The 22429-nt window shown below is 44.6% G+C and overlaps 1 protein-coding gene across 1 annotated transcript in view; it reads right to left on the bottom strand.

Moving 5' to 3' along the window:
- Window positions 1-22429, bottom strand: part of LOC306936001 (aconitate hydratase, mitochondrial-like) — a 35290-nt gene that overhangs the window by 7843 nt on the left and 5018 nt on the right. The window contains exons 3-14 of the mRNA XM_079519405.1: window positions 20185-20443; window positions 19436-19528; window positions 17865-18023; window positions 13972-14122; window positions 13419-13523; window positions 13188-13279; window positions 9409-9514; window positions 6541-6698; window positions 5870-5943; window positions 5004-5115; window positions 3231-3413; window positions 242-337 (exon numbers count right to left, since the gene is read on the bottom strand). Of these exons, the coding sequence (XP_079375531.1) occupies window positions 242-337; window positions 3231-3413; window positions 5004-5115; window positions 5870-5943; window positions 6541-6698; window positions 9409-9514; window positions 13188-13279; window positions 13419-13523; window positions 13972-14122; window positions 17865-18023; window positions 19436-19528; window positions 20185-20443 (1588 nt within the window). The remainder of the gene's footprint in view (window positions 1-241; window positions 338-3230; window positions 3414-5003; window positions 5116-5869; window positions 5944-6540; window positions 6699-9408; window positions 9515-13187; window positions 13280-13418; window positions 13524-13971; window positions 14123-17864; window positions 18024-19435; window positions 19529-20184; window positions 20444-22429) is intronic.

Here is a 22429-nt window from a genome sequence, read left to right as displayed (position 1 = left end):
TTATGCATGTAATCCCGCCTCTCTACCTATTTAAGTCTGAACGCACCGTAAGGACGGTCAGGCGTACTTCACTAAACTTGCCATCAGTCTGTCCTTGCCGTTGGGATGTACATAGTGATTGGGTATTGAATGTATATTTGTAAAGTAGGCTAGATCCTACCAGCTATCCCGTGGCTTGCACCGTCCGTCCCTCTGCTCTCACCCCCCCCCCCCCTCCATCCTTTGCACTTGTCTTCCTCACCTTGATGAGGATCCTCATTTCCTCCAGGTCCTTCCCGTGCCACCTGTCGAAGGGCTCCAGCAGCTGCAGGCGGTTGCTGGTGGGGCTCACATCCACCTTTCAGAGGTTCAACAATACACATTCATTCATTAGATAAAAGGGCTCACATCCACCTGTCAGAGGATCAACAATACACATTCATTCATTAGATAAAAGGGCTCACATCCACCTGTCAGAGGTTCAACAATACATTCATTCATTAGATAAAAGGGCTCACATCCACCTGTCAGAGGTTGAACAATACACATTCATTCATTAGATAAAAGGGCTCACATCCACCTTTCAGAGGTTCAACAATACATTCATTCATTAGATAAAAGGGCTCACATCGACCTTTCAGAGGTTCAACAATACATTCATTCATTAGATAAAAGGGCTCACATCCACCTTTCAGAGGTTCAACAATACACATTCATTCATTAGATAAAAGGGTTCACATCCACCTTCCAGAGGTTCAACAATACACATTTATTCATTAGATAAAAGGGCTCACATCCACCTTGCAGAGGTTCAACAATACACATTCATTCATTAGATAAAAGGGCTCACATCCACCTTGCAGAGGTTCAACAATACACATTCATTCATTAGATAAAAGGGCTCACATCCACCTTTCAGAGGTTCAACAATACACATTAATTCATTAGATAAAAGGGCTTCAAGTGCCTCTCACACGGTAAAGTCTTTACGGGTTCATTTAACAAGCAAATTGTAGACTTAGAATTGAATAATGAACTAGGAGGCTTTTACCGTGCAGGTTTATCATAGCGTATATTAGTATCGCAACGCGAGGCTAGGTTCATCACAAACTGCATTTTGAGAGGAAGATGCCAATGAATGTAGATAAAACATTGACATCCTTTCCGTCATTAAAGGAGAATTCCATGTTAGAAGGCTTTCTTACCTTTCTTACCTTTTCTTTGTAGTTGTTACGTCCCCACCAAAGAGGTCCAGGTGTTTTTGTTGTGCAAAAACTCCTTATTGGTTATTTCCCCTACCATAAGCCCTCAATGAATTGCATTGAATGGGAATTGAATGGGGCTATGGGGTGTTGTGCTAATTCGCTTATTTCCATCGAAATAAGTAGTAAAGTGTGCCGCTTGGGATATTATTTACATTATGAAGAGAGGATATATACAAAAAAATAATAATTTTGAGCGTTGGAAATAAGCGAATTAGCACAATACCCCATAGCCCCATTCAATTCCCATGCAATTCATTTAGGGCTTATGGTAGGGGAAATAGCCAATAAGGAGCTTTTGCACAAAATAACACCTGGACCTCTTTGGTGGGGACGTAACAACTACAAAGAAAGGTAAGAAAGCCTTTTAGTATGGAATTCTCCTTTAATGTCTTTGTGGTGTAAGCCGGGGAGGTGCCTATAGGAGTACTCAAGTGCAAATTGATACCCTGAAGACGACGTGTGGACCGCAACGCGTAGGTCGATGCCTCAATAAATAGCTACGATATCTCAAACTTGACCTCCTCCCTCTCAAACCAAACGACACGTCTGCTCTCACAAACGGACCTTTTGCTCCTATACCGACATAATCTAGGTTTTTATATACTTTAGGTACGCGTCCTTAATGGAACAAGGCATGGTAGTAATAATAATATTACTGTATAATTGTTAATAGCAGTGCACAGGTACAAAAATACCTGTGTGAGTCACAGGAAGGAGGATTTCTTCTCAAAGACAGCAGACCGCAAAAACACAGTATTTTAACCCATTTTGACCTGAGATCAGATTCTAAAAATGTCTACATCCTGACAGTTTTCTGAAAAAGCTATGTTTCTATGTCAGTCGTTTGATTTTTCAAAAATAGCAGATCTACAAGCTCGCTTGTAGATCTGCTATTTTTCAATAGCTAAAGCATAACATAATGCTAACACCAAAAGGGGTTCCCGCCGAAAATGGGTTAAGATCATGCATATATTAATTATACCATAGATATACATTATTAATGGTGGCTTTTTTGTGCTAGTTATACTATGCACTGGGTCTAGAATGGATACTTGTTCACGTTTTGGTATTTAGATTAGTTTTTGCTCGACCACAAATGTTAGTTTGCGTGTTGTTTAGAGTACAGACGCTAGGTTTGATGCTTACCTGGCATCCTAGTTCCTTTGAAGCACTACAGCGTCCTCTTTGCACCCTACTTACAGCATGTTACTATAGACGCTAGGTTTGATGCTTACCTGGCATCCTAGTTCCTTTGAAGCACGACAGCGTCCTCTTTGCACCCTACTTACAGCATGTTACTATAGACGCTAGGTTTGATGCTTACCTGGCATCCTAGTTCCTTTGAAGCACTACAGCAGGGGTGCCAACTCTTTTTTGACATGAGAGCTACTTTCAAAATGACCAGCTCAACAAGATCTACTCACTGAAAACATTATAATACCACCATTGCTGAAAATGGCTTTGGAATAGCGCGGCGCTGGCATTACATTTAAGACAAATGCACTTGGAATGGGAAAGGGGAGAAATGGAATAGGTAGAGGTTTTTTTTTGTATTTCATTTGTAATCTACCGACATTTGTGCGCAACAACACTCTTGAAAACAAAGTATTGCATTGTGGGTTTGAGCTGACAGGCACTTTTTTATGTCAGTCAATCAATCAAGTCAACTTAATTCAAGTGGCAGATGCCAAAAAAATGTTTTTTTATGTTTAAATTCAATATTCTTTAGAGGCATGTCATGTGATCTACCTGCACAGCCTTTGTGATCTACTGGTAGATCGTGATCTACCTTTTGGGCACCGCTGCACTAAAGCGTCCTCTTTACACCCTACTTACAGCATGTGACTATAGTATTCACCCTTTCATTTGTTGACTAGGGTCCAATGCCATTTACTATGATTTCACACTAGTAAGTTGCTCTGGATAATTGCCCTAAAAAAAAAGGTTACTATTCCATAGCCTCCACCTTTGAAGAAGTGAAATCACCTTGATAGAGCTGCCATCGGCCGGTGGGTACTGGTAGGTGTCCTGGCCGGGGTCAAAGTCCTTGGCGGGGAGTTCGTCACCGCTGGGGGGCTCCAGCATGAACTTCTCTCCATTGGCGGCCGTCAGGTAGTCGGTCTCGGGGTTGAAGTCCAGGGTGCCAGCAATGGCCATAGCAGTGACGATCTAGGAAGCAACGGTACCATTAGTGACAAAGTGTTCTTGAACAACGTACTGTAATGTCTTACAGTCTGAAAATTGCAAGCAGCAAAAATAGCAGACCTACAAGCTCGTAGCGCGCCACTCGGTGGCGCGCTACGAACTTGTAGATCTGCTATTTTTCAATAGCTAAAAGCATAACATAATGCTAACACCAAAAGGGGTTCCCGCCCAGAATGGGTTAAACTACAATTCTCCAAAGTTTCACCACCTACCTAAACAGTCTGAAAATTGCAAGCAAAGAGAGGAAATTACACAACAACCCTGTGACCATAATGAGGGCTTGATTAACAGCATTAACCCATTTAGGCCTGACGTCGAAATTTTTAAAATGTCTTCTAAATTCCGTTTTCTGAAATACCTCATGTTTCTGTATCAGACAGTGGTGCTCAATATTTCATGTAAAGGACCCCAGAAAATATGTGGTTCCAGAAACCCCTCAGAAGCAAAGATTTGAGTTAAAAATGTTGAAAGAATGAAAGAATATATATTCAAATATATATTCATGCGGCACAAATCGCCTGCATTTTCATGATTTTTCAAAAATAGCAGACCTACAAGCTCTTAGTGTGGCACTCGGTGCCGCGCTACGAGCTTGTAGATCTGCTATTTTTCAATAGCTAACGTAGTTTCCTCACTCAATTGTGACGTTTTGAACTAGGGCATTCACTTCTAGTCATTTTTACTAGTTGACTAGTTTACTAGTCGACTAAAAAAAAACACATTTCTTTATATAAAAATGTGTACATTTAAAAACTGTGTACATTGGTGACTATAACTATAATCTACCTGATCTTGAGGCCTACAAAATCGGAAAAAAAATATATTTTTTTCTTCTTATCAACTAGTCAACTAGTACCAACAAGGTCGACTAGTATAGTGGATTTACTAGTCGACTAGTTGCTTAATGCCCTATTTTGAACTAAGCATTTTTAAATTAATAGCGACTATACGGAAAAGTCCTTCTGCCCACCTACAAAGGACAGGTGCGTCGGATAACAGGAACTGATAGGTAGAAAAAAGAGAATCCCGCACACTGTCTTCACTTAGGTTGGTTTTTATTGCAACGTTTCGGTTTGATGAAGGTCTGACGACCGAAACGTTGCAATAAAAACCAAACTAAGTGAAGACAGTGTGCGGGATTCTCTTTTTTCTACCTAAATTAATAGCGACCCATTATTAGAAAATCATTGGACACCTCAGGCTTCAGTCCCAAAATGCTTTACTGCCCAGGCAGCACAACTCTGATTTTTTTTGCCCTGTTATAATGACTATATTTACCTCGGGGGAGGTGACGAAAGCGTGGGTGGCAGGGTTGGCATCATTCCTGCCCTGTTATATTACTATATTTACCTCGGGGGAGGTGACGAAAGCGTGGGTGGCAGGGTTGGCATCATTCCTGCCCTGTTATATTGCTATATTTACCTCGGGGGAGGTGACGAAAGCGTGGGTGGCAGGGTACTATTTACCTCAGGGGAGGTGACGAAAGCGTGGGTGGCAGGGTACTATTTACCTCGGGGGAGGTGACGAAAGCGTGGGTGGCAGGGTACTATTTACCTCGGGGGAGGTGACGAAAGCGTGGGTGGCAGGGTTGGCATCATTCCTGCCTGTGAAGTTCCTGTTGTAGGACGTGACGATAGTGTTCTTCTCTCCTTTCTTCACGTCCCTCCTGAAGACAGAAAGCATAATGGCAAGGTCAGTGATGCGTTATAATTTATCCCACCGCAGTTCTAGGAAAGCCCTGCTGTGATTGGCCAGTAGTCGTTGTGATTGACAGTTCTCGTTTTTGCGACCAGTCATTAGTCCTACAACTACAACCTATCTCAAACCCTCACCCTAAACCTAACCCCCCACGGGGCAGCACACCTAAACCTAACCTTAACCCATGTCTAACCAATGACTAGTCTAAACTAAGTATGCACCCCCCTAAACCTGACCCGAACGGCCTAACCTCAGTAAAACTATGACTTCCCGGGAGCCAATCAGACACATGGTGAGGCGGGTCTACCCTAGAACGTTGGTGGGATTCATAATCACGTGTCAGTGTGTGGAACTGCTTCATGTGCACCATTTCTTGTTCTGCTTCATCATCAAAGCTTTGTCCCTCATTCACTCGGTACGGACACTTCGAACTTAGTAAAGCAGGACTTATGAATTGAGAATGAGGTAAAACAATATAATGTAAACCCCATTCTGGACGGGAACCCCTTTTGGTGTTTTAAGTAAGCATTATGTTATACTTTAGCTATTGAAAAATAGCAGATCTACAAGCTCGTAGCGCGCCACCGAGTGGCGCGCTACGAGCTTGTAGGTCTGCTATTTTTGAAAAATGCGTGAAAATGCGGCATAAATCTTTGAATATATATTCTTTCAGAAGACTTTTCTTTTTTATTTCGACGTCAGGCCTAAATGGATGAATGTACCTGTCCCACTGTCCGATGCAGGGTCCACATGCGTTGGCAAGGACCACTCCTCCTACATCACTCAAGATCTTAGCCTGGGAATGTAAAACATAAAACACAATGGGAAAAGATCATAGTTCAAGACCATAAATTGTATTACAGTAGTTTAAGACTAGACGGAAGGACCAGTCTTAAACTACAATTCTCCAAAGTTTCACAACCTACCTAAAAATTAACAATAGCTTAGTTTAAACCCAGCCTATAGAGCGTCGCAGTCCCGCAACCCTTTCATGACGACACCAGGCCCAGGAAATAATTCCCAATGCATTTTCCTCAGACATTTCAAAAAGATTTTATTTAAAAACCTTTTAAGCGTCGTACGAAGCCAAATCGAGTCGTGACAAATCATGACAACAAACACAATATTTTGGACCAAACAAATAATTACAAAGAAGAAAAACGTGTCGTTTATTTCTTCTTTCTAATTATTTGTTCGGCCCAAAACATTGCGTTTGTTGTCATGATTTGTCACGACAAGAGTTGGCTTTGTCCGCGGCGCAAACGTCTTTAAATAAATACTTTTTGAAAAGCCTATGAGGAAAATGAACGGGGAATTATTTTCCCGGTCTCTCGAGGGGGGCGGGACTGCGACGCTCTATAGGAGTTCACGGATAACGGCTCATCAAACTCACATATCCATCTCTCTCAATGGTGGCACGGATCTGCTCAGATCCAGGGGTCACTGTGAACTGAGCCTTGCATTTCAGACCCTTGTCCAGAGCCTGCTTGGCCAGAGAGGCTGCCCTGCCCATGTCCTCGTAGCTGGAGTTGGTGCAGCTGCCAATGAGACCTACAGAAAGACAAATACAAACCAGAGGGAGCCACATTATATACATACACTTCGAAAAATGAGAGCAGTACGGACTAGTAAACTAGGATAATAGTGAAGAACCTACAACGAGAGCAATAGGAAATAATGATATAAGAGGCAATTCAAGCCAGGGTTGAAGCCAACACGGACTGTTAACACTTTGAAAAAAAAAAATATATATATATATATATATATATATATTTCTTTTTTAAATAATAAATAAATAAAATCAAAACTATTTTCTTTTTTTTCTTTTTTTATACGTGGTGCCAAAGTTGGTGTTTTCGCCATAGAGAATGCATTGGGCGTTTAAGTTAAATAACTCAGAAACTACAAAACATTTCAAAGTAAAAAGTTCCAGCATGTGTCTCCACAGTCAGCTGAATTATAAAAAATGTGAATGGATTTTCTAGGTGAAAGTGATTTTTGGGCAGTTTTGCGTGGGCTCTCAATGTGTTAAAAGTTGAAAGATGCGAGGGCTCTAGTCTAGAGACATTTGAACATTTCAACACAATGAGACAGGCACTCATTAACCCAGTTAGGACGGGAACACACCTGTGTCGCTTTAGCATTTAACCACTATAACCATTATTTTAAACTTTAGCTGTTGAAAAATATCAGACCTACGAGCTCGTAGATCTGCTATTTTTGAAAAATCGTGAAAACGTGCCGCAAATCTTTGAATATATATATTCTTTCACTGTGAAGGTTTTTCACTTGTATGTTTGCTTCGCTCTGGGAGGTCCCTGACTCCCTGGTACAAAATGGACTAAATGGGTTAATTTACAGCCAAATCTAAGCCAACACGGACGGTTAGAAGTTTAAAATCTGCCAGCAGGGTCTGGAGTCTAGACCCATAAAACCTGTTAAAACCTTCAAATGTCGAGACTCGAGACATTTGAAGGTTTTATGATTTTATGAGATTACAGACGATGGTCCGTTTACAGCCAAATATGTGCTGGATGACGTCCATTTTTACGTTTAGCACTATGCCCATTGCCTCCTGTTTCTTTTTTTTAAATTTGATTTAACTCATTTTGACCCGAGATCAGATTCAAAAAATGTTTTCTGCATCCTGACAGTTTTCTGAAAAAGCTATGTTTCTATGTCAGTGGTTCTTCGATTTTTCAAAAATATCAGACCTACAAGCTCATAGCGAGCTTGTAGATCTGCTATTTTTCAATAGCTAAAGCATAACATAATGCTAACACCAAAAGGGGTTCCCGCCCAGTATGGTTTAAAAGGGCCATCTGTTCTATTTCAAAAGCATTTTGGAAACATGGCAGGAGGAGGAGAGGACACTGGAGCAGAACGGACATGTTGGAACTTGGAAACACGTTTCAAGTCAACAGCTTAAATTAAAAACATCTAGCAAGTTTGAGGGTCAAAACTGGACAAACTGAATGATTATTGGCCAAATATGCGCCAGGCCCATGCCAAAGTCAAAGTCGTACGATTAGTCACAGACGTTACCGCAGTGAAATTTGTTCTCCGCATTTGACCCATCTCTTGGAACGGTGAGCCGCAACATGCGCCGCGCTCGGGAATCATTAGTTGATTTGACCCCCCAATCCAACCCATTGATGCTGAGTGCCAAGCAGGGAGGCATTGGGTCCCATTTTGGTATGACCCGGGGATCGAACCCCCGACCTCCCAGTTTCAGGGCGGACACTCTAACCACACGGCCACTGTCTGGATGTGTAAGGAACTGAATGCTGTCCCCTATTGTGCGATTTAAAAAATAAAACAAAATTACACACATGACAGCGTTATGTGAGTTTTTATTTATAGTGCAATTTGTCTTATGCCACGCCCATTATTTGTAATTCGACCACCCCCTATTAGTTGTTTGAATACAAATATCAGACATATCGCACAGGTTTTGAGATGATTTAGAAGTTTTGAAGGTCATGTATTGAAGGCCAATTGGTAATTTATGACTGTATCAAAGTTCAACATTTTGACCTTTAATCCATTCTGGGCGGGAACCCCTTTTGGTGTTAGCATCATGTTATGCTTTAGCTATTGAAAAATAGCAGACCTACAAGCTTGTAGCGCGCCACCGAGTGGCGCGCTACAAGCTTGTAGGTCTGCTATTTTTTTTAAATCGTAAAAATGTGGCGCAAATCTTTGAATATATATTCTTTCAGAGTGAATGTTTTTAACTCGGGTCTAAATGGATTAATTGTGACCGATTGAGGTCAGAGTTTGTTTTGCAAGTAATGCACACAAGTTCCAGCCAGTCATGTCACTTCATGTCTCTAAGTGTTTACCAGCTCATGCAAATAAATATATATGCAAAACCGCAGTAGGAGAAAAAACCTGCACAAAAAACAATAGGGTCTCTCAGCCCTTCAGGCTTGAAGCTCTACTAAAGTATGGTCATTGGTCAACAGCAAAGCTTGTGTATATAAATCCCACCTGGAAAATGCACCAAAGGGGACCAGAAAGAGTTTGTTTTTGCACATTGGTAATGCTATTTTATCAATTACCTCAGACCATAACTATATCCTATTTAGCGAGCATTCTCTGTGAATAAATGTCTATATGGCATGGTCATCTAGTGGTCAATAAAGACATCTTATAGAAAACAAGAGAAGAAAATATCAAATTTCGCAGGACAAAGCATTACAGATATACCAGGCAGTAACTAAATATGGTAACAATATCTATGTCATTAGATACTGACCAACTTTCACCTCCAGAGGCCAGCCATTCTTCTTGGCTGTGGCTCCAATCTCAGACACGGGGTGGCACAGGTCGGGGGTGAAGGGCCCGTTGATGTGGGGCTTGAGCTGTCAGAGGAAGAGGAGCAAGACGATGTAGTCTAGTTAGCGTCCCCCAATTCTGGGGGAACATTAGCCAGAAAGAGCCATTCCACACAATGTGATCCATGTAGATCTGCCATTTCTGAGCAGACCAGGTACGATCCAACTCAGCTCTATTACACTGGGTTTGTAACCCATTTTGGGACGGGAGCCCCTTGAAAAATAGCAGATCTACAAGCTCATAGAGAGGCACCGAGTGCTGCGCTACGAGCTTGTAGGTCTGCTATTTTAGAAAAATTGTGAAAATGTTGGCGTAAATCTTTGAATATATATTCTTTCAGAGCCAAAGTTTTTAACTCAAATCATTGCTTCTGGGGGGGTCACTGCTGGAACAACATATTTTCAGATGGGGGGCGGTGGCCAATTACATATAATCTTGGGGGTCCTTGACATGAAAATGTTTGAGAACGACCGACATAGAAACATGGGTTTTTCAGAAAACGGTCAGGATTTAGAAGACATTTGTAGAATCGTTACCAGGTCGAAATGGGTTTAACTGGTTAACATTGGCAGAAATGGGACAACGGCATTATGGGGAGCAGACGTAGAATACGCACATCGACAGGCTGGGTGCTGGGCTAAAGAGACTTCAGTAGATGATGGATGGAGAGGCTGGGTGCTGGGCTAAAGAGACTTCAGTAGATGATGGATGGAGACCGCACACCATATAGGTACAAAACATTTTTTTTTAATATATATATAATTTTTTATCCCATGATTTTGTAACCCATTTTTTACCCCTGTGTCAATTATATATTGTGATCCTGGGCTCTACACACCCTCCGCCAACCTGGGGAGAGCAACAGACTTGAACTAATGCTTCCTTCATGCATGAGTTTCCCTGGTTGGACATAGCGCGTGGAAGGAACACGTTATTCCAACCAGTTCCTTTCCCCTCCATCAGGCGCCCAGGCTGGCCAGGGGGAGGCAGTTTAGTGACCAGGATTACTGCATGTTTTTTGTGAGGGTACCTAACCTAGGGGACACGGGGAGAACATGTGAGGGTACCTAACCTAGGGGACACTGGGAGAACATGTGAGGGTACCTAACCTAGGGGACACTGGGAGAACATGTGAGGGTACCTAACCTAGGGGACACGGGGAGAACATGCAAACTCCACACAGAAAGGCCCTTTCGCCAACCCCGCCTCGGGTATGGGCACTGATGACACGGAGGAGAGGACACGCCGGCAGTGCCCACAGCGTCCCGAGCGGGAATCGAACCCAGGACCTTCTAGCTGTGAGGCGACAGCACTACGACTGTGCAACCGTGCCCCCCACAAAAGACAAAAGACTTTCTTCATTGAACTTTCTAGGAGAAGGAGGGAGACCCGCACGCTGCCACTTGCTGGTTCAAGAGCTGTTAATTTAATGTCCACAATATGCAACGTTCCGGTCTCCTACTGTACGTGTCTGCAGTGTGCCGTTTGTCGCCGATGCACCTGCTTTTATCAGTAAGTCGAGTGTGTGGAAGTCTCTCCTCAATTTTATTGAACTTTCGGACATTCTGACAACGTTTCGATCTATTTTGATCTTCATCAGGTCATGAACAACGGCAACATGGGACATGCATTGTATCAACATGGGACATGCATTCATTGTATCGGGACAGTATAGATGTAGAAAGAAGTCATGTGCATTTGATGTGACTAGTTGACATCTAACGGCCAAGCTACACCAGGCTTTGCTCACGCGTTTACCCTAAACACGCGGCCCGCGCGTGCGTGCGTTTTAGGACTGGACCTAAATTCAACGCACGCGTTTAGAGTAAACGCGCGCGTTTTGTGCGCGAAAAGCCTGGTGTAGCCCGGCCGTAAGATGTTTGTTAACTGCTACTAAACACAAAATCCTTCAAAGTGATTGGCTTTCATTTGAAGTCAAGGCGTTCAAATGTTCCTTTGACTAAACCACATGCCACCCATGCCTTCCTCACACGCCACAGACCTAACCCAGATGAACACCCTGGGTGCAGTACACACAAGGCCTGGGTGCAGTACACACAACACAAGGCCTGGGTGCAGTACACACAACACAAGGCCTGGGTGCAGTACACACAAGGCTGAAGGCCTGGGTGCAGTACACACAAGGCCTGGGTGCAGTACACACAAGGCCTGGGTGCAGCAGTACACACAAGGCCTGGGCGCAGTACACACAAGGCCTGGGTGCAGGACACACAAGGCCTGGGTGCAGGACACACAAGGCCTGGGTGCAGGACACACAAGGCCTGGGTGCAGTACACACAAGGCCTGGGTGCAGTACACACAAGGCCCTGGGGGTGCAGTACACACAAGGCCCTGGGGGTGCAGTACACACAAGGCCCTGGGGGTGCAGTACACACAAGGCCCTGGGGGTGCAGTACACACAAGGCCCTGGGGGTGCAGTACACACAAGGCCTGGGTGCAGTACACACAAGGCCTGGGGGTGCAGTACACACAAGGCCTGGGTGCAGTACACACAAGGCCTGGGTGCAGTACACACAAGGCCTGGGGGTGCAGTACACACAAGGCCTGGGTGCAGCAGTACACACAAGGCCTGGGTGCAGCAGTACACACAAGGCCTGGGTGCAGCAGTACACACAAGGCCTGGGTGCAGTACACACAAGGCCTGGGTGCAGCACACACAAGGCCTGGGTGCAGCAGTACACACAAGGCCTGGGTGTAGTACACACAAGGCCTGGGCGCAGTACAAGGCCTGGGTGCAGTACACACAAGGCCTGGGTGCAGGACACACAAGGCCTGGGTGCAGTACACACAAGGCCTGGGTGCAGTACACACAAGGCCTGGGTGCAGTACACACAAGGCCCTGGGTGCAGTACACACAAGGCCCTGGGTGCAGTACACACAAGGCCTGGGTGCAGTACACGCAAGTCTGCATTGTTTTTGCTTCCGTGTTCTGTTGTCGTTGAGCAACTTCAATCACCTGTTGCCTTTTGATTCTATTATTTGAGTGGCTGGCTACCACAGTCTGTTACTGGATTATATTAATTAAATTAATTAATTACACCTAATTCCTCCAGAGCTGCCCACAGAAGTAGCACAGTGGGACCTGTCTACCCATTCGGCTATGCTGCAATGCCATGTGACACACGTTGGACAAATCTCAACTATTTTACTGCATTGTTAAGCAACAATCTTTGCTCTCCAGCAACGGATGAGGCTGACTGAAATACATGGAAAAACTATGACGTTTTCCACATCATTTTTCGACCGCGGTCGAGATCATGGATTCCACAATGCTACTCCAGACTTCCCGGTCCTTCATTGCCAACCCCAGTTCCTGCCTACTGAAGCATGTGTCCCTATAGCGATGACATCAGGGAACGACAGCTTTCTACCTCTGGTCCGCCCTGAGGCAGGACTCCAGAGAAGAAGGGAAGATATAACCTCATTGTCAGCTCTGTAGCAGTGGCCGGCAAACTGTGTTATTCTGGATCGGACCAGTGAAGAAACACGGGGAAGGTTGCACATAGGAGTGTGAACTGGCCATAAAGCATGCCAGAGCAATCCTAACCACACATTAAAATAGAGTTATATACACCCCCTGTATGACTATATAGGAGTTTGGAAACACAATTTGTCTCTCCTGGTCCTGTTATTCATTTCACTGAAAAGAAAGCATGTTTCTGTAGGACATGGTCTCACCTCGTCCAGGTTAATCTCAACAATCTGGTCATATTCACAGCCCTCATCAGGGTTCAGATCATCCTGGAACTTATCAGCCAGCTCTGCAATCTCTGAGAGGACAGAGAGACACAAACAGAAGGAATTATATCATTTTGGCTTTAACCACCAGCCTGTTTTGAGCAAAATGTTCAAACCCCCAAACCCTAACCCGCGATTTGTTGTTAACAATGCTTGTTTCTTATGCCTGACCTCCACGGCCAGTCTTCTCCAGATAGGTCCTCATGCGATGGTTGTAGGGGAATACAGAGGTGGTTGCTCCTATCTCAGCTCCCATGTTACAGATAGTGGCCATACCTGGAATACAAAAGAAGAAAAAAAACATAATCATCATCATATCATCATACTATAATTCAGTCAATGTCTGTCTGAATGAATGAATGTGTGTCAGAAACACTGCCGTATCTCCTCACCACCTGCGCCAATCGCTCCCACTTTTCACACAGGCATTGACCATAATAATATGGAGGTCTTAACGAAGCCCTTTTTTTGATTTTACACATTCATGATTAATGTGGGGGGCAATATCTCACAACGGGTAAGGGCTAGTACAATAAATCTACCAACTGGTTTATAACAAGAGAGAAATACAAATAAAAGCTTTTCCAACTTTTTTCCTGTAATTAGATGAAAGCCAGGGCTTCAGTCACTGGCTCACTTTAAAAAGGAAATCCATTCTCTTCCATTTACAAAGCATGACTTTCTAAACCCACTGGGTTTCCCTTGTGTTTTATTTCATGCTCACCAGTGCAGGAGATGGAGTCGACTCCAGGCCCGTAGTACTCTACGATGGCGCCGGTTCCTCCTTTCACAGTCAGGATGCCAGCCACCTTCAGGATGACATCCTTGGGAGATGTCCAGCCAGACAGGCTGCCTGTCAGCTTCACCCCAATCACCTGAAGAGAGAGCCAACACCATTAGAGAAATGGAAAAGACTAATGAACGTTTCAAAATGTTAAACCATTCTGGGCGGGAACCCCTTTTGGTGTTAGCATTATGTTATGCTTTAGCTATTGAAAAATAGCAGACCTACAAGCTCGTAGCGCGCCACCGAGTGGCGCGCTACGAGCTTGTATGTCTGCTATTTTTGAAAAATCGAAGAACGACTGACATAGAAACATAGCTTTTTTAGAAAACTGTCAGGATGTAGAAGACATTTTTAGAATCTGATCTCAGGTCAAAATGGGTTAAAGGGGGGGAGAAAACAAAGGAGCGGCAGTGGCTCTGGGGAAACCGGAAGGTTCCCAGTTGGATCCCAGGCTCCCCCAGAGTCAGTGGCTCTGGGGAAACCGGAAGGTTCCCAGTTGGATCCCAGGCTCCCCCAGAGTCAGTGGCTCTGGGGAAACCGGAAGGTTCCCAGTTGGATCCCAGGCTCCCCCAGAGTCAGTGGCTCTGGGGAAACCGGAAGGTTCCCAGTTGGATCCCAGGCTCCCCCAGAGTCAGTGGCTCTGGGGAAACCGGAAGGTTCCCAGTTGGATCCCGGGCTCCCCCAGAGTCAGTGGCTCTGGGGAAACCGGAAGGTTCCCAGTTGGATCCCGGGCTCCCCCAGAGTCAGTGGCTCTGGGGAAACCGGAAGGTTCCCAGTTGGATCCCAGGCTCCCCCAGAGTCAGTGGCTCTGGGGAAACCGGAAGGTTCCCAGTTGGATCCCAGGCTCCCCCAGAGTCAGTGGCTCTGGGGAAACCGGAAGGTTCCCAGTTGGATCCCGGGCTCCCCCAGAGTCAGTGGCTCTGGGGAAACCGGAAGGTTCCCAGTTGGATCCCAGGCTCCCCCAGAGTCAGTGGCTCTGGGGAAACCGGAAGGTTCCCAGTTGGATCCCGGACTCCCCCAGAGTCAGTGTCGAAGTGTCCTTGAGAAAGACACTGAACCCATCACTAATTGCTTCCGATGAGCAGGTTTCACGGTTTCCTCCACCATCGGTGTATAATAATAATAAAACTTTATTTATATAGCACCTTTTCAAATTTTCATTACAAAGTGCTTTACAACAACAAATCAAATATACAGCAGAAGACATTTAAAAAATAAAACAAAAATTAGGAATTGGGAGTGAAAGCTAATCTATAAAAGTGTGTTTTTAAAAGGGATTTAAAAGAGGACACTGATTCAGCACGCTTGATGTGTAGGGGCAGTGTGTTCCAAAGTATTGGCGCTATGGTGCTGAAGGCCTGGTCTCCTTTAGACTTTAGCCGACAGATTTGAGGGTTAAGAAGGTCATTGGATGAGGATCTCAGGGAGCGGGTTGGGACATAGGGGGAGATAAGATCAGCGATGTAGGGTGGAGCGAGACTGGACCTGTATGAATGTGTGTGTGTGAGAATGGTAAATGGTGCATTTATATAGCGCCTTTATCCAAGGTGATAGATTGTGCATTACATTCACCCATTCACACACACACATTCATACACTGATGGCAGCAGAAACCATGCAAGGCACCAACCAGCACATCAGGAGCAATTAGGGGGTTCAGTGTCTTGCTCAAGGACACTTCGACATTAACTCTCGGGTGAGCCCGGGTTCGAACTGGCAACCTTGCGGTTACCAACCAGCCACTCTACCCCTGAGCCACTGCCGCCCCTATGAATGGCTGAATGTAATACACAATCATTGTAAAGCGCCTTGGATAAAGAATTAAAGGTCTTGATAAATTGATTGAATAGTCAATAGTCAATGCTATTGAACACCCTCTACGTCTGTGTGTTGGTTATAAAAAATCGGAACCAATGAAAAGTATGTTGCTTTGAATGCCAGCATCAGAGTTTTGTATTCTGTGCGGGCAGCGACCGGGAGCCAATGAAGGGAGCGGAGGAGGGGGGAAGACATGTGAGAATTTTGGCTGCCCCACCCAGTTATTATGTCTGTGTCCCATTTATGCCCTTGGAGTCCTTGCGCTCTCGTTTCCATTTAGGCCCTATGCAATCAATTCATAGACATTACATGAAGAATAACAACACAAATCAATATCATCACAGGAAAAATAAAACACAGTATGTACAGTGAGGGTCAAAAAAAAGGAAGGGGGGGGGGGTGATCATTTCCTCTCCCTTGGGCCTGCTGAAAGGCCTGTTTTAAAAGATGCAAGTGGTCTGCATTTTTTGAGAGAGGTGGTCAGGGCATTCCACGCTTGGGTGGCGGTGCTGTAGAAGGAGAATTCACCCATATTTGTTTTTAAAGTGGGTGGTACCAGATCGTGGTTCTCGTTCCCTCTATGGCTGTGGGTGTCGTTCATGCGGGCACTGAGGGCATTGAGGGCAAGGCTGCATTTTGAATGTCAATCCCATTTTCAATTGCTAAACTCTGTCTTCGACCCCGGAGCCGGTTTAGACCAGCAAAATGGGTGGGTCGTGGGCCCCAGGACGAGAAGTAGTGGATTTTTTTGGGGGAGGTCTGAAGCTTAGTCTTAACAGTTCTACTGCATACTACGCGTTACCCGCATTTTTATCAAATATTCTACGCTGCCGAGATTGTTTTATTACCTTTAGATCATACGCTGAAGTATTTGGGCTTTTGATCCGTGAAAATCCAGCGAAAATAGGTTCCTCAGTTTGTTATTTACGATCGCACCACCCGCCATCTTGCTACGCCAAAAGATCAGCCTCCAAGAGGTGTTTGGAGCAAGGGGCCAGTGAGGCTATTCAACGTTGAAGCTCTGGGCCCTAGTGGTAGGAGGAGGGACTACAGGCGGACCCGTGGATTCATGACCGGGAAACCCTGTGCAGCTGGGCTTTAACATTGCGCGCTCGGTTGCACTTCCGCATTTGACCACCAAAATTTGGTGGTCAAATGCGGAAGTAGACGTTCTGAGACGGTACTTCCGGCAGTCTTCCGGGTGCTTCAAAACGCCACTGAGCAACTTCCACTGACATGAATAGCTGGGGGGGCGGAGCTTCGCGCCAGTTCAGTCTCTATCCTTTTATATACTCTATGGTTTGGAGGCGGACAAAACTCTCGTTCAATTTCCCAGAAGCCCTAGCAGCCCAGCGTATGGCTTGATTTCCGCTTTCGTCATCATAACATGAAGCTCTATCCACCAGCTCCGCAGCAAAGACGGAGTTTCTTTTTAATTATTAAAATACGGCGATTTAAACACATAAAACAAATGTCGGGTATAGCGTATTAAGCAGGGCATATAGTTTGATCAATCAATTTAAAGCCCTCAAAGTGTTAAGTGACATTGGGATGTGGGAGAACCAAGAGGTGGAAGCAGTCAAAGGAGGGCTGAATTAGAGCACCCGCACGAGTCTTGAGTCTGAATTAGAGCCGCACGAGTCTTGAGAGCACTTTGGTTGACTTTGGTCCCCTTTGTTGCCATGCTTCCACCTGTCAGCTTGTTGTCAAGAATACAACCCAAATATGTCATCCCTTCTTTGCTGGAGATTACCATGTCATCAACTTCGTTTCGTTGACTTTACTGAGGTCAGGGAACGTTGGATCCGAATAGAATAGATTCTGTTTTACCAACGTGTAGTGAGTTCGTTAACGGTCGGTAATCCATGTGCAGATTTTGGTGAGTTTGGGACGCTATATAAATGCATCATTTACCATTTATAACTTGAATGATAAACAATAGAAAAACACATCTTTCAGGGATCTAATAAATAATAAGTCCATAAAAAAAAGAGAAAAATGAGAGAACTCACATTAGGACATTTGAGCTCCCACGGGATTCCAGCCATGACATCCACAGCATCCGCTCCACCCACTCCGATACAGATGGATCCCAGCCCACCGCCGTTGGGCGTGTGAGAGTCTGTGCCAATCAGCATCACTCCTGGATAGGCATAGTTCTCCAGAATTATCTGTACAATGAAGAAACAGGCTTTGTCTTAGCAATCCTGTAAGGCAGGGTTCCCCAATAGGCGGCCCGCGGGCCATTTGCGGCCCGCCCCCTTGTGGCCCCTGTCCCAGATATAAATGGCATTAAATGGGGGTCAGTAGCGTATGCATGTCAAACTGGGCACCCCCTCAAGGACCACTGGTGGTCCCTGGACCACTGGTTGAGAACAATTATTAATTAATGAATGATAAAATAAAAAAACGCAATTTTCCACGCGTGTGGACTCGGCCCCCAGCGTGGTTCCCTAGTCAAAATATGGCCCTTGAGGAAAATTAATTGGGGGACCCTGCTGTAAGGTGTGTTACTTACTGTAGATTACTATTAGAAATGGATTTGATTACATTTGTGATCCCCCTTAAAAGTCTAAAAGCATTTTGTGTTTTGGTCTGATTTATGGTGAGTTGAGTGGGGAAAGGGGGTTATGTTATAAATTAATTGCATTTTTATAGCGCTTTTCCAAGTGCTCAAAGCGCTTTCAAATGGTTCATTAAATTATACATTGGAAGGTGAAGTGGCGAACAGTCGACACCAGCGTCCTCACTTCCCACATTCACACACCAATGGTGGCGAGCTCACACTGACCGACTCATTGGAGGCAATGTAGGGTTCAGTGTCTTGCCCAAGGACACTTCCTGACATGTGGACAGGAGGAGCCGGGATTCGAACCGCCGATCCAGGGATCATTGGACGACCTGCTCTACCTCCTGAGCCACAGCCGCCCGTTATGTGACACTCAGGAAAGCATCCTGCTATGGAGAACAAGAACTCCTTAGCCCTTCTTTAGGAACATGGAGATCATCAATTGTACATGGGAAACCAAAGATCTACCATTCACCATTGTGGCAGCGGTGCCCGAACGGTTTGCGGAGCGGTCTTGATACCGGAACCGGCACGTTAAAATTACCACCGCTGAAGTGCCCTTGAGCAAGGCATTGAAACCCTACCATGAAATGTTCTATGAGCAGGGTGTGGCTGTAAACAAGCATCTCGAGCTTAGTCCACTTCCCTGGGTAAACGAAGAACTTTGCTTTGCTTTGCTATCCAAAAGGGTTTGGCTCTATTATATGCACACACGCCGTTTTGGAAAGAACTTGGGCACATTCGCTACTTCCTTCCTTCACAGCTGTTACCAATGATACTAATGAAGGCCCTGTTCCATTCTGGTCAAACAGAGTCATGGTGCTGCTATTGTGCGTGTTGGTGGCTCACTGGAAACACTCCCGTGGGTCGTGTCCTTGAGTGGGTTCCAAATGGCCGGCCCCGTATGGGTGTGTAACTCTGAGAGTTTACAAATGGAACCAAATGGACCCGTCACTAGGAGTCCATTTGTGTGCATTTCTTATTAGAGTCACATTTTAATTCACAGCATTGTACCTGATGGATGATACCAGAGCCTGGTTTCCAGAAACCAACACCGTATTTGGCTCCAGCAGTTGCAAGGAAGTTGTAGACCTCCTCGTTCACTTCCTGGGTGAGAAGAAACAGGGAGCAGTTATATTAGGGCTTCGTTTGAGGACACAGTGTTTTCGTCAACTCTAAGTCATCCTTTTGTATTAGCTTTGCGGAATAAATGTGGCTTTAAAGCTACAATCTGGGACTAATGAATAAAATGGACTGAATCTTCCAAGTTTTGGATCAAATCATAGCAGTGAAAATCAAGAAGCATAACCACATCATATCAGCAATCAGGGCCCAATCAAAACTCTATGAAGTACAAGAATAATACAAGCAAACCATGGCATTTAACCCATACAGGACGGGAACCCCTTTGGTGTTTTAAGCATTATGTCAATCATATTTTAGCTATTGGAAAAGAGCAGATCTACAAGCTACGAGCTTGTAGATCTGCTATTTTTTTTAAATCTTGAAAATGTGGGCGCAAATCTTTGAATATTACATTCTTTCACAGCGAACGTTTTTAACTCAAATCTTTGCTTCTGGGAGGGTCCCTGGAACAACATATTTTCAGATGGGGGTCGTTGTCCAATTACATATAGGGTCCACTGACACAGAAACATAGGTTTTTCAGAAAACTGTTATGATTTAGAAGACTTTTTTTTTTTTTAATGGTCCTCAATGGGATAATAATGACTTGTGATTAACAAATCACAAGCCGAACCGACCTTAGCCCTCTGCAGGTCCTGAGCGCCTCCCGTCTGGGCCTCGATCAGGTGGTCACAGTGGATGGTGGATGGAACGGCCACCGTGGGAAGGCCGCTGCTGATGAACTGAAGCATGGCCATCTGAGCGGTGGCATCTTGCATGGCCACGCGGTCCGGACGCAGGCGCAGGTACGTGCGGCCGCGCTCGATCTCTGCCCCCTCTGGGTCGTCCAGGTGGCCGTACACGATCTTCTCGGACAGAGTGAGGGGTCTGTTGAGCCTGGTGGTGCAGTTGCGGTGGAGGAGGGGAGGGGAGGTTTATGACAAGGTTGTAGATGTGTTTGAGAATTGAACTACTGCGTCGGTGGTCAGGACTGGCTTTCCAGTGCGTGGGGGCTGATAAAAGCTGCTAAAAAAGCTAATGCAAATTTGTAGCATGTCGTGCAAAGTAAGCCCCTCTGGCAAAGCCTGGAAAGCCAATCGTAGTAAATTCGGAAATAGAAATCTGAAAAATATGACAGATTCTTGATCACATGACTACAGAGATAATGTGTAACTATTAGTAGTAGCAAAAACATTTCTTAAGTGTTTTTTTTCCCTACGACTTTTTACATGGGGAGGAGAAAAGCTCTACATACATTGACATTGTATACATTATTATTATTATTATCATTATTATTATGGCTTGGACGGCTGGCGTAGCCGTCTGGGCACCGAGGCTGCTAATAAATGCCACCTGACAGCGTGTTGCGAGTTCCAATCCCGATCCCAATGTGTCCCGTCTCTCTCACCATTTCCCGTCTCTCTCTCTCTCTTGGATACCGGAGAACTGGCCAGTTTACCAAGTCGCCACGGCGAACATTCTTCATCAATGTCTTCATCGTTATGCTAACATGCTGTCTTCATCAGTGTAGTATGTCAAACTCACAGATGTTATAGTTTCCAAAGTGATCAAATTAATTTGTGCAATTAAATGGTCTGCTAGATAATGATAAAAAGGTGAGTATGTGAATACCAATGATAAGTAGGCCTACCATTTCAGGAATTGTTTACTAATGAATTACATTGTTTCGGTACTTTGGCGTCTAAACTTTTAGCATTCCTACTTTTATTTCTCTAGTGTTAACTCTAAACAACTATCCTCTCTTTCTCTCTCAATTCAATGCAATTTAAATGAAGGTGAAGTCAAACTAAAATGCACTAACTCGCGGCGAGTTGGTAAACGGGCGAGTTCTCCGGATACCTATCAATAAAGACAGAATAATCCCCAAAAAATATATTTAAAATTATTATTATTATTAACTACAGTTATCCAAAATACTACTTGCTCCTGTTCCTGGAATATAGCCAGTGATTACATAAGGGAGAGGGGGCGGGGCGCATGTCTGGTGGCCCTGAGATATCAACAGTGTAAATGTCAATGGATTTACTATGAGAGAGTAACAGACACCAGTAATAAGAATAGACGTAAACATAAAAGTAAACACTAGAAGTGTGTGTGTGTGTGTGTGTGTGTGTGTGTGTGTGTGTGTGTGTGTCAGTGTTGTTTTTGGTGACTAAAACTAAGACGAAAAATGTCGACTACCTTTTTTCACTGACGAAAACGGAAATGGAAACTAAATGAAAACTAAGCTATTACGACTAAAACTAAGCTAAATGTATTGACAATTTCGTCAACAGATAGAAACTAGACTAAAATGTTAGGAAGGGACTAGTGGACAAGAGATCTAGTATAAGTCATTTTACACTTAAAATAGGCTATTTTCAGCAAGTGTAAAATCAGTCATTACGACAGCATCAAGGCCCGCCCAGATACATTTTAGTCGACTAAATCACCTGTAGATTTAGTCGACTAAAGTCTAAAATCTTATATTTAGTTGACTAAAGTAGACTAACACCGTGTGACTAAAATGTGACTAAAACTAAATTAAATAATAATGATAATAATGAATTGCATTTTTATAGCGCTTTTCCGAGTGCTCAAAGCGCTTTACAATGGTTCATTCATTCATACATTGGGAGGTGAAGCGGCGAACAGTCGACGCCAGCGTCCTCACTTCCCACATTCACACACCAATGGTGGCGAGCTCACACCGACCGACTCATTGGAGGCAATGTGGGGTTCAGTGCCCAAGGACACTTCGACATGTGGACAGGAGGAGCCGGGATTCGAACCGCCGACCCAGGGATCATTGGACGACCTGCTCTACCTCCTGAGCCACAGCCGCCCTGATTAAAACTATTCAAGAGACTATGACTAAAACTA

This window comes from Electrona antarctica (genome assembly GCF_951216825.1).
Source record: "Electrona antarctica genome assembly, chromosome: 14".
Taxonomy (NCBI): domain Eukaryota; kingdom Metazoa; phylum Chordata; class Actinopteri; order Myctophiformes; family Myctophidae; genus Electrona; species Electrona antarctica.
This window is presented reverse-complemented; position numbering and strand designations above follow the sequence as displayed.